At 58.3% G+C, this 14676-nt stretch overlaps 1 protein-coding gene across 3 annotated transcripts in view; it reads left to right on the top strand.

Annotated features, from left to right (window-relative positions):
* Positions 1-14676, top strand: part of GLI2 (GLI family zinc finger 2) — a 245890-nt gene that overhangs the window by 199170 nt on the left and 32044 nt on the right. For all 3 annotated transcript variants that reach the window (XM_045869019.3, XM_064586408.1, XM_064586407.1), the window contains 2 exons: positions 7992-8194; positions 11531-11716. In XM_045869019.3, the coding sequence (XP_045724975.2) occupies positions 7992-8194; positions 11531-11716 (389 nt within the window). The remainder of the gene's footprint in view (positions 1-7991; positions 8195-11530; positions 11717-14676) is intronic.

Here is a 14676-nt window from a genome sequence, read left to right as displayed (position 1 = left end):
ACCCGGAGCTTGCTCCCTGGCTGCCCGTTCAAGGGGGAGACAGGCCCCGAGTGAGCTCCTCATGGCAGGTGCCCCATGCTTGGCCAGGATGGACGGGTTCAGGGTCCAGGGAAGGAGCCGTCCTCCTTAGGCGTGTCTCACTGGAGCCCCGACCTCCACGTGGGGCTGGGAGGCTTCTGGAGCAACCCTCTGAGGGAGATGTTGAGGGTTAGCTGGGGACAGGGACAGGACCTGACTGGAGGAGTGGGTATGGCACCTGCCCAGAACCCGAGCGGAAGCCATGAGGTGGCATACGGTGTGTGAGTGAGAGAGGCAGGTGCGTGACTACGCAGGATATCTCCTGGTGCCACTGAGGCCTTCGGTCACCCCAAGAAGCAGGTCCGAGCTGAGGTTTGAAGGCCTGCAGCCCCAAGTGACTGGAGCCCCCCTTTCTCATCCTCAGCAAAGGCCCCTAGACCAGGCCATGATAACACTGGGTCCCGGGTTCAGTCCAGCTGTGCCGCCGAGCTCACCATCACTGTGCCCTTGCTGCTTTGGGTCTCAGTAGTGCTGTCTGTGAAATGGGATGCAAAGTGTCCATTCCTGCCCATTTCCGGCCTGACTGACCCGCACAGAAGGTCTTAGAACAAAGCCATCAGGAGCCTCTCCAGGTTGCCAAGGGTCCTTGCTTCTGGCTCCTGGCCCCCCAGGTGGGAGAGTCTGCCCCAGTGGCTCATGCTGAGTCTGGATGAGTCAGCACCCCTCAGCTCTGCATTGTTCTGCCTCTCCAAACAGCACCATGGGTGGGGTACCGGGGCCCCATCCCTGCACTTCCTCCCTGCCTCTCACCGCGGTAAGGAGCGCGTTGGTTCCTGCCCCTGCGCCCTGGCTCAGGCTGCACTGGGGGGTCAGATGCCCTCCCTGCTCCTCCCATCAAGCAGTCTTACCCGTCCAGCCCTGCGGGAGCCGTACACCCTCGAAGGCCACATCCCCATCCTACTAGCTCCCCGGGATGGCGCCCATAGCCGAGAGCGCAGGCGTGCTGGCTCGGGCCCAGCCACTTTGGTGCTGAGGCACCTGTGGCTGTGTGAGGTTCTCATGGCCATGGCTTTGCCTTTCATCTGCCTCCAGAAATCTTGAGCCAGCACGTGAGGAAGGGGCCAGGACCTGATGTTGAAAGACTGGGCTGAGTCCACTCCACACTCTGCAAGTCTTCTCTTTGCTCATCCATTAAATCTGAGAAAGGACATGGGTGGGTGTCTACTGGGCACCCGGGGCTGCACTGCCCACGGAGCCCATGCCGTCCCACCACCGCCCTCAGGCAGGCTCCACCGCCCCATCCCGCAGGCCAGGATGCAGAGGCTCCGGGTGGAGAGCACACCCGAGGCCCGCCGTAAGTGACAGAGCCATCTTTCAGACCCAGGAAGCCCAGGCTCCGGCCGCAGGTGTGACCGGCTCCCCTCGGCCTGCACCCCACCCCAGCTAGGGTGGGCAGGAGGGCCAGCGGAGGGGATGTCCGCAAAGGGACACCGAGCTGAACCTGTTGAGGGCAAGACAGCGGAGGCAGAAGCTTGCCTTTGGGTGGACCGTGGGGGATGTCCAAGCGCCGCACCTGCCTGGTGGAGGCAGAAAGGCCAGCTTCCGTTCCTCGCTGCCACTTAGAGCTCTGCAGCCTTGGGCAAGTCTCGCTTACCGCCTTGCACCGTGGTTTCACTCTGCACCGAAACCTGCCTTGCAGAGTTGCATGTGCTGCGTGCCGTCGGCATCCGGCGGAGGCTGACCACCCCGGGGGCTGCAGCTTCCCTGCCGCGGCGGCGCGTGAGCCCAGAACAGCCACCGGCCAGTGAGGTCGCCGCTGGCTCAGCCCATTCTCTCTGTCCTCTCTCCCCTTGCCTACCATCCTGGTCTTTGGGCCTGGCCCTGAAATCTTGCCCAGGGGCTGGGCCAGGCCCCCCTCCCGATAGGGAAGGGAGGGGAAGAAGGTCGAGGAAAGATGCTGCTCCCGAGATGCCCTTTCGTGGCTCTGCCTGCAGCTTTCGGGGAGGAGGAGGCTGGCCCGGCCATGCGGCCAGTGCCCCTACTGGGAGGAAGCGCGGGAGCCCTCGACTGCCCAGGAAGCTGGGCCCCGCCACAGGCCACTGCTGCCCGTCCCCAGAGTGCTCGCACGTGCACGAGCGCGCACACACCCGCACACGTGGAGGCAGGTGGCCGTTACTCTTACCCAGAGCCCCCTGCTTCTGCCTCACGCCCACACATGGAAGGGCCCCCACAGCTGCTCTCAGCAGCCTCAGCGGCCCCAGGCAGGTCACCTGGACCCACTCCTTCAGTCCTGTGGGCGGGGATGTGGGCAGGCCCCGGGAACAACGGCTCCGATCTGCCTTGCAGAACGCTGGGCCCCAGATCGCTCTGGGCAGGGAGAGGCTGTGTTCGTTAAGGCTTGCCTTGGCAGTTGCCTATGATAGAAAAATTCAGCTCAAACAAACAAGTGTATTGGCTCAGATGAATGAAAAGGCCAACGCAACTAACTTCTGGTGAAGCAGGATCTGTACTAGGGGCTCAATTCAAGAACCGGAGCCCACATCTTCCAGCTCTGACACTCTGTATCATCTTCAGTCTTGGCCTCTTCCCTTATGGTCCCTGGCAGCTCCAGGCTTGCATCCTACCTGCATAGCAACTCGTGTGGACAGAGAATCCTTCTTCCCCAAAGAGTCCAGCCAAAGCTGCTGTCTTAGGCATATGCCCATCTCTGAAATGATCACAGTACCCGGGAACATGGAATGCACTGATCAGCTGGGCTCAGGTCACATGGTCCCTAGCCCTTGGAGAAGAAATGAAGTGGGTCCAATATAGATCCAGCCCCAAGTGCTCTGCTCCCCCATCCAGGCATAGCCTTTGCACACACATATCTTTATACATCAGCCTTTCTTTGTGCATGCTGCTTCCTTTCTTAGTGTCATACACTTTCTCACAAACTCCTATTGATCCTTCAGAACCCAGCCCAAATGTCACCTCCTCTGAGAAGCCTTCCTTTATGCTTACATGCAGAGTTAGATCATTTTTTTTCCTCTGGGCGGGGTCTTTATCAAACTGTCCGATGCTTACCTGACCTGTGGGTCTGCCTCTTGGGCTCTGAGCTCCGTATAGGTCCTGGGCCCAGAGCAAGCGCCCAGGACGACTTTGTCAGGAATATGAACCAACAGACCAAGGATGGCAGAATCAGGCTCAGATGAGCTCAGAGTCGGACCGCAGGGGAGAAAGCAATGCATAAGGGTAACGAACAAGGGAAGCTATTGGCAGCAAGGCTGGCTTGGCCAATCCAGTTGATGGCAGCCGGCAGGTGTGTGAGTGTACCTGCGTGCATACGACAGAGGAGAACACGAGCATCTCTTAAAATGAGCTCACGCAGTTGGCCCCTCCTCTCACCCTCAAGGCTACCTCCTCGAGTCTCTGCCCAGTTGCCAGAATTCAAGGCCAGGACAGGCCACAGCCGAGACCTGGGTTGGGCCCCCACGGCCAATGGTGTGGACATGCAAGACGAAAGGGAAGGGGTAGCTGGGGGTCAGCCTGAAGTGCTGGCTCGGATTTCACCAGCAGACATCTTTCCTGGGGTCAGCTCGTGAGCACCGGCAGCACCCAGCATGCATGGAACTTTCTGCTGGGCCCTAGGATGGACCCAAGAGGAGCCCTGTTCCCGGAAGGACCTGCCTTGAACGTTGGCAGAGTTGGTGTGATGGTCGGGGCTGCTGGGGAGCTCCCTGCTCCCCCATGTGCATTAATGATGCTTGGAATTCTGCCATTTTAGATTCATTCCTTTTGCTTGGTTGGGTCTGTCAAAATGATAACCTCTTGGAACATTTGTGCCCCCTGGATCCTTATCAGTCATTGACAACACAGTGGGAGGGAGAGGTTCCAACTCCCTCCTGAGAGCTGGATTGGCTTGTGCGTGGTGATGGAGCGGGAGTGGAAACGAAGCTGAAACAGAGTGGGAAGAAAGCTGTTTTGCTCTCAGGTGTTGCCCTTGCCTGACCCTGCGCCCCCGCCGAGCCCTGCTCATGGGAAACCACAGTCATCAGGAGCACCCACTTCTCTGCCCAGGGAGGTCAGGCACAGCATAGGCTGGGGCCCAGACCCACCTGGGTCGGGGGTGGTCCCGCTACCTGCTATCTGGGTGCCCTTGGGCAAGGAGGGACCTAGCCTCACAGGCTGTGTCCTCATCTGTAAAATGGGCATGAAGCGCCTTCTTGGTGACTTTTTTTATTGAGATTAGGCTTCCCGGAGGAGGTGTCTGGATAGTCATCCACAGCTGTGTTGGCTGAAGCTGCTGTTGTCCTGGGTACTGGGTGTCCAGGTCAGTAGATGCTCCACCCCCGAGTTGACTTGTTGCAGAGAAGGGAAGGGAAGGGGGTTAATGCTCGCTAACCCCCTGCATGTGCCCCACCCTGGGAGGCACCAGAGAGGGGCAGCATGCTGGCCGAGGCCACCCAGCTAGGTGGGAAAGATCAGGGTTCGCGGGAGAACCGGTGCTTTCGAAGGCACAGGCGGTGCCCAGATGCCAACCCCGCCCCACTGCTTCCGGGCCCTGGGTCCCCCCCCAAACGGCCTCCAGAATCCAGGCCTGCTCTGCTTATGAAAGAAGAGCATTTGGTTGTGCCTTCATGATAGGCTCTGCCGGCCTCGCTCCCATAGCTCCCAGGCCTAGCAGGGACAGCATTCCTGGCCCTGGGAAGAGCAAGGGGCTGTTCTGTGTACTCTCAATCAGCCCTGGGAGCTGGCCTGTCTCACCAGCGAACCCTATCGAATCTGCTTTGGTCGGGAGGCAGTGGCCTCTCTCAGCTCCGCGCCCAGGGAAACAGGGAGGCCTTCGCAGTGTTCCCTGTGGGGGTGGGGCGGCCCTTGGGATGAGGGGAGCACCAGCCGGGGAATGAGGCAGACTCCGGTTGAGTCTTGGCCTGTGTCTCTCTCTGGCCACACAGCCTGGAGGGGCGACTTCTCTCTCTGGACCCTGAGTCCTCCTGGGCGATTGTTGGTGTCAGAGTTTTCACAAATATTCCAGATGGACACGCAGCCCATGCTTCCTTGGAGGCCGGCTGGACGTCCCTGCCAGGAGCTCCAGAGGCTCCACTCTGAGCCCCGGGTCTGAGACAGGGCCCGGGGTGCGCTGGAAGAATGAGCTCCCTGTTCCCCTGGTGACCTGTGATGGGAAGAGAGCCGCAGAGTTCACTCCCCTGAAGGGTGATAACTGAGGTATGAAGACAAACGTCCCAGTTCCTCCATGCGGGGACATCCAGGCCCAACTGCTAGGTTGGGTTGGAGTCCAGCCCCCGCCAGGGCAGCCCCCGCAGTGGTGTGCTTGTTGCCATGACAACACGTTTCCAGCCTCCTGCTTTGGACACTCATCTGGCCAGTGGAGTGGGGGTCCCCTTGGACATACCAGGGCTTCTGTGGGCCCTAAATGTGTTCCTTTAACTCCCCATATAGTCACTGGTTTGTCTCATGAGGCCTCAGCTGTTATCAGTGTGCCCTACAGGGAGACCCTGGTGCCAGAGAAGCTTGGGCAGGCCACTTAGGGCCACTGGCTTCAGTGACTACAACCCTGACCAGTGTCCTGTAGGCCCTGGGAACCCACCCTACCTCGAGTGTTCAGGGGACGACTAAGGGATCTGAGGACAAGAGGTGCCTCACACTGTTCTCCAGAACACTCTGTGTTTATTGAAGTATGCTCAGCCTTCCAGAAGTTTTACCTTCAATCCCAGATCTGTGCCCAGGAGTCAGACAGAGGTCTCCTCCCTGCCCCACATGCCCGGCCCATGGGTGATATTCTCCGAGTATTGTCTTCATAGAACACCTGTCCTGTTGCAGGAACATGAGTGTCCATCCTGCCCCAGTCAGCATGCCCGAGGTAGCGAGACAGACCCTCGGTGAGTAGGTGAATTAGTCTGGTTCTCTTCCCCCCACCTACCCTGGGACACATAGCGCCCCTGCCTAGAGCGAAGCCGTCCCTGAAGCCCCTTGCGCTGAATGCAGTTCCCTCCAGGTGGGCTGGCCTCGAAGGGCGGCCTGTGAGTGAGAGCAGCTTGGGGCTATGACGCATGACTTATCCCAAAGACTCCCTTCTGCCAAGCTCAGTGGCTGGAAACAAACGTGTGGCCATCACTGCTTTTGAAAATCCCTCTGGGGGATGCTAGTTCACTACCTGCCAGGTGGTAGCGTGTAGAGGTACCTCAGACAGAACCCAGTTACCTGGGAGATGGACCCGTCAACCTCAGACCAGAAGCAGGCACCTCCCAGAGGTAGCAGGGAGGAAGGCGCTGAGAGCTCGTGCCAGGACAAGGGGCTCCAGGGAAGGTGTCACCGAAGCCGCTCCCTCCCCTGGGCTTACAGGGCGGAGAAGGGGTTTGCCTGACGAGATAGAGGACGCGGGAAGGCCCTCGAGCCCAAGACTCCGTGTGCACAAAAGCACAGCAGTGTGGAAGAGCGGCCCGGCAGGCTCGTTGGATCTGCACGCACATTGCAATCACATCTGCAAAAGCGAGAAGGAAATGTAGCAGAATGCTCACATCCTCCAAGCGGGGAGTTTGTGAAACCCAGATGTAGAAACATCTGGATGTCACCTGTTTGGGTCCTGGCACGCCCCGTGTGGCGGGCACGGGTTTCGAGCACTCTCCCACATAAGCAGTAATGCTCTCTGGTTCGCTCCAGCCGGTGGACAAACCATCCCCGCTCTGAAGTATTCTAACCCTGCCCTTGCCCACGTCCAAGGTCACTCCCGTGGGGCGGTGTGGAGGGCCTCCCGGGCACATCTGGGTTTTGCCCTCCACAAGTATGGCGCTAATGCTGTAATAAGAGCTCTGGGCTATTAATGGACCGCTGTGTCTCACGCACCATTTGGGGGACTTTCCTCTTCAAGGCAGCCCCAGGAAAAAGGCACTATTATCTCCGTTTTACAGTTGAAGAAACTGAGACTCAGCAGAGGTTAAATGGCTTGCTCAGCGTGACTGAGCTGGTAACGGCTGAGATCCTAATGCAGGTTTGTCCGAAACTCTTTTCTTGGTACTACATCGGATCACAGAGAGACCCCGTTTTCTGAAAAATGAAAATTATATTTTGGTGAATCTGGTCCACAGTGACTTAGCTGTGGTTTCATAGCTACGTCTCCTCTAAAGCCTGATTTTTCTCTGATGGGCAGGTTTTGGGGTAGATGACCTCAGAACACCCCGGCGCTAACATACTAACAGCTGCTTGGAGACTCCGAGTGGGCAGGCCTAGTGTAAAGGCGCCATCGTTGTGCTGACTGGAGCCGCTGCCCCCTTGAAGGCTGAGCAGGGGACATGGGGGTGGGCTGCAGCAGTGCCAGCTCGGGCCACAGGGACCAGGCCAGGTTCATGCCTGACTGCGGGTGGGCATCTGAGGAGGCAGGCTCTGTTAGCATCAAAAGGAATTCCATGTAAGGAGAGCTAAAGGGACATTCTAGAATTTTAGTTACGGCTCCTCATTTGAGAGCTCTTCTTGAATCCTGCTCTGTTCCTTCCCAGCTGGTCCACAGCGGTGACTGTCCAACTAAACCCCAAATTCTCTACTTTCGGGGCCTCTCCCGATCCCTCTCCTTCTTTCCATTCTGTTAGGAATACGAGCTCTTTGCATCTTGCCCTGGTACTAGTGTTTTCTGTTTTTCATTCATGTAGAAGGCAGGACTCTGTTCATTTAACAAAGATTTGTGTTGCTGCCATTTGTCCAGCCTCATGCAGGCCCTGGGAAAGCTCGGCACATGCATGTGGCCCACTGGGCCTGTGGTCCCGCAAGTCCGACCGTGTGTGCCGAACACTTCATTGCCAACACCAGACCAGCGGGCGGCCCCAGCAGCCTGTAGGCGCCTTCGGCCTGCGTGCACTGGCTAGCGTATGAGAATTCGGACGCATGAAGGGTGCCCGCGCCCACTGCTCGGCAGGGCTCCCCGCACGCAGGTCCTTCTGCAACAGGCCATGCCTTCTGACCCCTCTCCTTTGTCTCTGCAGGCCTCCTGCCCTGAGTGGCAGCCCTGTTATCTCCGACATCTCGTTGATCCGGCTTTCCCCACACCCCGCCGGCCCTGGGGAGTCCCCCTTCAACGCCCCCCACCCATACGTGAGCCCTCACATGGAGCATTACCTCCGTGCCATGCACAGCAGCCCCACGCTCCCCGCGATCTCTGCAGCCCGGGGTCTCAGCCCCGCTGATGGTGAGTAGAGCTTGGGATGCTGGGGGAACCATGCCGCTAACTTTAACATTGTTGACTCCCCAGCCCCCCAGCCCCTGGGATAGCGAGCAAGTTGACATTCATCCCCACCACCCTGAACAACGGGTTTTTCCATAAATGAATGGGGAAAGCCAAGATGATCCGCGGAACATTGGTTTTTGTGCTCATTAAAGAGCTGTTCAGAAGCACCCTTTTACATGCAAATTATATATAATAATGATAAGGTATCAAGGCAATAAACCAAAATCTGCTTCTGGTTAAGTAAAGGGGGTGTTGGATCGAGGTGTCACCTGGGCCCCCAGAGCAGCCGGAAGGCAGAGCCGGGCTGGTTTCTGCCTGCATCTGCTTTATGTGCCCCTTGTAGGTCAACACGTGGCCTCCAAATGGCACCCCAAGCCTCCACAGATGAGCACCAGGGGCTCACTTGTGTCCCTCAGCTCAGATGCTTGAGAGAGAATTGATTGGCCCAGCTCAAAGATCAGATGGTCACCCCAATCCAGTTAATTTGTGACCAGAAAGGGTAGGTCACATAATACAGATAGGGTTTTCAGGTCTAAAATTTAATACTTCAAAAAAAATTTAATACTTCCAGCCCCATCCCCACTCACTGATACACACAAACGAACACACTCACACTGGACGGTAGTGAGTACATTCGGGAGCTGGCCGTGCCCATCCTGTCTTCCTGTCAGGAAATGTTCCCACCCCACTGTCCCATGCCACCCCCCACGGTGCCCGGTAGCCACTTTCTAGTGCAATTTTCAAAAAGCAACCAGGGGGCACCTTCTCAATCTGCCCACTGAAATTGTGCCTCTTGGTCCAGGCAGTTCTAGAAGACATTTGCACTCCAGAGCCCATGGGCAGAGGCTCCAGGAAACATGATCCCAATGGGTCCCTTGTCACCACCTCCAGTCCTCACCAGGGGGAATGTGCCCTCCCCCACTTAGTGGCTATGACCAGGAGCTGGAGCCGAGTCCTGGACCTGAGAGGCTCAGGTTGGAGTTTCACAAGGAAAAGGACTCTGGCCTCTGAATGGACAGAAAATCTCCCTGAAGCATCGGGCTCATCGTCCTGAAATCTGTGTGGGTTTTCTGAGTGGCCTTGGCCGAGTGAGGGTGCCCTGAAGGATCACGCCGCCTCCACACTGAGCCACCAACTCCGGAAAGTGGGCCTGGGCTTCTCCATGTCATTTCCTGATGACCCAGCCAGCTCCGGGCCGCCCAAAGTTTGAGGATGCAGGCCAGGATCCACATACTGCCCTGACCTTGAAGCTCGCACGTGGTGTCGTGGGCTGGAGGCTGCCTGCCCCCGGGAAAGATGTATCCACACCCTAATACCCCGAACCTGAGAATGTGGCCTCGTTTGGAAAAAAAAGGCCTTTGCAGATGTGATTTATTTGGGGATTTTGAAGTGAAGAGATCATCCGGGAATGTCCGCATGGGCCTTAAATACAACGATAAGTGTCCTCACAAGAGACATAGATGGGAGTACAGTGCAAAGATAAGAGTGATGTGGCCATAGGCCAAGGAAGCTGGCAACCCCCAGGCGCTAGAAGGAGCACGGGACGGATGATCCCCTAGAGCCTCTGGAGGGAGCTTGGCCCTATGATACCTTGATGCCATAGGGTCTGGCCTCCAGACTGTGAGAGAATGAAATTCTGTTGTTTGAAGAGCAGTTGGCTCCACGTCTGTCCTCACTCGTCACAGCAGCCTAAGGAAACTAATATGCATGGTGACGGGGTTCCTACGGAGGAGGCAGGACGTGGCAGTCCTCCCGAAGCGGGGGTCAGAGGGCCCTGAGAGAGGTCTCTAGAAAAGACAAGGACGCTGTAGTTTGAGCTGACCGCGGTGTAGCCCGTGAAGAGCTAAGCGGTGAGACCAGGCTGCCCTTGAAGAGGAGACTTCCATTTGTGGAGCACTGATTCTATGCCTGATTTCCACAGAAACATCGCTGGGGCTCCTCTCTCTGCCACATATCCCAGCCCCAGCCCCTTGACAGAGGCGGCATGAGTTCAGCACCAGAGGGCACTTGGCTAATTTGCAAGGCCCTGACCTTCGCAGGGGGTGGACCTGATACCTGATACCCGGAGCCCTCGCTGGCCCCGAACCAAGCCCCCGAGTGGATAGAGACAGCATGTCAGGCTCACGACATAGCTGTGCCAGCCCCAGCTCCTGCCCACATGAGGCCCAGAAAGCTCATCAGCCATCAGAGGCCATGTCTGACAGACCGTTTTGTGCTCTGAGGACAAACGGGCACTCCAGGGAAGGCTTCAGGGAGGAGGGGGACAGGAGGGCATTTCAGGCATGGAGAGGGCAGGCAGGGTGGGGCATCACCCTGGTTGCAGGCCAGGCCTCTCTAGCGGATACAGCAGGAGAAGGGGAAGGGGAGGAGGAGAAGGAGGGGGGTGGCTGCTCACATCGACTGGCTTCTCTCTGCCCAGCGCATATGAGATCTTTGCTATTTGCCAAGACTAATAGCAGAGAGCGCCAGAGTCCTCATCTGCCAGTGGAGGATGGTAATGGTGGCCCTCCGCTCACAGTGTGTGGGGACAGTGACCCTGAGAATGAATGTGAGTCCCTCGCCCAGCAAGTGCTCAGCATGACACTGGCTGTCACTCTCATTTCTCATAGTAACTTGAGTAGCGAGTATTATTCCCCCCATTTTATGGATGGAAAACTGAGTCCCTTCCCAATTTTGCACCGCTGGTAAAAGCCAGACCTCTCGATGGGTTTGCTGGGTTCCAAGCCAGGTGCCGAGGCACCCCGAGTGCCAGGCCCCGTCCGGAGGCTCCGGAGTTCGTCCTCCCTGCCTCCTGGCCGAGCCTGGGCAGGGGCAGGGCCGGATGCAGGGCTGGAGGCAGACAGCCCCAGGTTCTGCAGCTGCAGGCCAGGCCGGGAGCTTTATCTGGCCAGGTCCCCGCGATCTCGCCTTGAGCGTTCAGGCCAGACTGACCTGGCCCAACTGTCGACCACCACCGTGCCTTTGTTTGCGTCTTCTTTTCCTTTGAAGACTCTGCTGGCCTGTGGACCCTGTAGGCCTGCAGCTCTGGGCTCCTGCGGGGCCTGGAGGGGGAGGAGGGAGCACTTGTTTACGGCTTTGAGGAAATGGGGGCATGTGGGCTCTCGTTCCCCATCAGCAGAAGCACATCCCCCCCCACGTTGTCTGCTCCGTGGGGGGAGGGGACCCAGGGGCAGAAGACCAACCAGCAGGCACCGGGGGGGTAGAGGGGGGACACAGCTCAGGCCATGTGCGTGTTTCTCTCTTTTTTTTGGCCACATCCTGACGGCTTCTCTCTCTCTCCCTCCCTCCTGTGCACAGTGGCCCACGAGCACCTCAAGGAGAGGGGACTGTTTGGCCTCCCCCCTCCAGGCACCAACCCCTCAGACTATTACCACCAGATGACCCTTATGGCGGGCCACCCTGCACCCTACGGGGACCTGCTGATGCAGAGTGGGGGTGCTGCCAGTGCACCCCATCTCCACGACTACCTCAATCCAGTGGATGGTGAGTGCTGGGCCCGGGTGGGGGCAGGGAGCGGGAGGGAGATGGCGGCTGAGGAGGGAGCTTGCTGCTCCTTTTGGAGGTGAGGAGCCCTAAGGGGGGATCTGGGATCCCTGCCATGACTGCTGTCCACAGGGGACTGAGTCTGAGCAACTCCCACAAATACTTAGTGAGTCATCGCAGGCCAGGACGTGTTTCAGGAATTGCAGACTAGGGAACAAAACACGCTCATCTCTGCTTTCATGGAACTTAACAGCGCAGTAGGGAGAGACAGACAAAGCCAAGAATGGGGTAAGAAGCCCCGGGTGGAGTGGGGGTGCAGTCTTGAATGAAGAAATTGAGAAATCCTCCCTGGGAAAATGATATTCAAGCAAAGAATTGAAGGAGGTGAGCAGTACAGAAATATGCGGGAAGAAGGATCCAGGAAGGGGAAATAGCAAGTGCAAAGGGCCTGAGGCAGCTGGGTGCCCTCTGAGCTCCAGAAAAACCCAGGAGGCCAGCATGTCCGGCACACAATAAGTGAGGGACAGGAGTAGGGTGCGGCCAGAATTCCAGGGCTGGTCATGCAAGCTGGTCGGGGCTTGGTAAGACTTTGTTTGGCTCGAGCATGATGGGGCCCCTGGAGGGGGTTGGACAGAGGAGTAATGAGATCTGACTTATTGTTAAAAGGAATCCCACTGTGGCTCTTGATCTGAGAGTAGGTTTAGGGGCAAAGCGGAAGCAGGGGGTCCAGTTAGTAGAGGTGGGGAGAAGTGATCACGTTTTAGATAGAGCCACAAGATTTGTTCCCAGACCGAATGAAGAGCTAGGAAGAAAGAAGGGCATCAGGGACAACACCAGGGGCTTGGGCCTGAGCAAGTAGAGGATGGTTGTCAGTGGTGGAGCTGGAGGCTGCAGGCAGGGCCCGGTGGCAGGCGGGAGATCCAGTGTTCTGGGTAGATAAAGTTCTTGCTGCCCATAATATACCAAGACTTCCCCTCCCACCAAATACTATCCTAATTTCACAGGGGTGCCTGTAGCCCCCTGACCATGAGCCCCTGGGGACAGCATGGAGCCCCCCACCTTGGAGGAGGGAGGAGGGGGGAAAGGCTAAGTGCCCACCTCCCCCAGTTAGCACCACTCCACCTGCTGTTGCTGGAGCCCAGCCCAGAGATACCTAGGGATCCAGGGCCGTGGAGCTAGGACCCCAGCAAGGAGCAGGCAGGTGGCTTCGGCAGTTTTATCCTCCATCCCTGCCTGGAAGGGCTTTCCCACTCCCTGATGGTAGGGAGCACTAGGGCCTGTGGAGCGGGGGTGGGGACGGGCTCCAGAGGTAAGTCCTGATGCCTGCCAGGTGACGTGGCTCGGGGTGGGCCCCTGCGCCCCTCAGCCTCCTTCCGTCCCCCAGGACTTCCTGTCCACCTCAGCCCCTGCAGCTCCACCTTATTGGCTGGAGTGGAGCCAAGCCCCTCCCTTCCTCGGGCCTGGCTGGGATTTTGTCTCCTCTGGGACGTCTCCCCAGAAGCCTTCTCCCTCTTCTCCCCTCCTCTGGATCCTTCTTGTCTGTCTGCCCTACTCACTTCGCACGTACAAGAGCCACCTCGCGTGGTTCCTGAACCCCGCTGAGCCTTCTCTTCCTCTCCCCCACTGGGGAAGAGCACTGGGGTCCTCCCAACACCGGCTCTTATCCCATGTCACCCTCGTCATGCCCCGAGGGCTGCCATTGGAATCTGACTCCCGGGTCTGTCCCTCCCCTGTGCCTTCCCCAGGATGGAGTTCAGTCCAGGACTACACACAAGTGTGGGGTGTGAGATAAGGCCTGGCCCCTGAGCACATGCCCTCCTCCTCTCAACAGCCCCCCACTGCTCCCCATAGGGAGTGGGGTGGGGTGTCAGCGGCTGGTGAAGCTGTGTGTATATGCCACTTGTCCAAATTAGAAACCAGACAACGGGTACAATACAGTGCTCAAATAGCCATGTCCGAATGTCGCATCCTCCCACGCACGGCCTGCCTCCCAAGGCCTCCGGGTGGCCGGCACAAGGCCAGCGGGACAGTGGGCAGACACAGAGAAACCACGGCCCAGGGGTCTGGTCAGGCAGGTGTCCCCAGAAGGCAGGAGAGGCCGAGTGAGCAGACATGAGCACCTGCTGTGTGCATGTGTCAGAACCGTCTCTATCCTGTGCCTTTCCATACATTCTCTTCTGTGATTCCCCTCAGCCACCTTCTGAGGCTGCAATTCCTATCTCTACTCTGAGAGGAGCAAACGGGGGACACGTGAGTTGCCCAGGCTGTGAGTTGGGGTTTCAAACCCCTCTGCACAACTCATCTGACGCCCTGAGAGCCGGGACCTCAGGGGAGGGCCTGCAGGGCCAGATGCGTTCCAGCTCAGCCCAGAGCAGCTGCGCCCGAGCGGGGTGACCCGAGGCGGGGCCATGGGAAGGGAGTTTGGGTAGTGAGCCTCAGGCGCGTCTAGGCCAGTGACGCCTCTGCACGCGTCCCCACTGTGGGAGCTGGCCCAAGGTGGTGGGGACACTGGATGGGGTCCGGACAGCGATTCCCAGCCCCGCGTGCTGGTTGAACTAGACACACTGTTAAGTAAGATCGTGCGTATGCACTTGGCTCAATGCCTGGCGCGCAGTAGCCGCTTATCAGTACTCGTTCCATTCTCTTTCCTCGAGTAGTCTTTTCCCTCTTCCGTATCTTCCCGTCCGGCGGGACTTTTGTCTCTGTCCACCCCGTGCTTACCCCAGTGCCACGACTCCTCCTGGCCACCGCCCCATGCCTCCCATTGGTCCCAGCCCCAGGTCTGCCACATCTGACTTGTCAACCCCCACCCCCCGACCTTCCTGGGATTTGCCGCCCTCCCTGCACTGCTGTTCAGCTCAGGCTCCCTCAGCCTCCAAGCTGCCTAGCAGGGATCTTGCATCCCCTCCGCCATTCTGCGCCCCCATGGCTTCCATCACCCTCAGGGCAAGATTCAGGCT

This window comes from Mirounga angustirostris, unplaced genomic scaffold (genome assembly GCF_029215605.1).
Source record: "Mirounga angustirostris isolate CCGP_5_RB_7025 unplaced genomic scaffold, mMirAng1.0.hap1 SCAF_3, whole genome shotgun sequence".
NCBI lineage: Eukaryota > Metazoa > Chordata > Mammalia > Carnivora > Phocidae > Mirounga > Mirounga angustirostris.
This window is presented reverse-complemented; position numbering and strand designations above follow the sequence as displayed.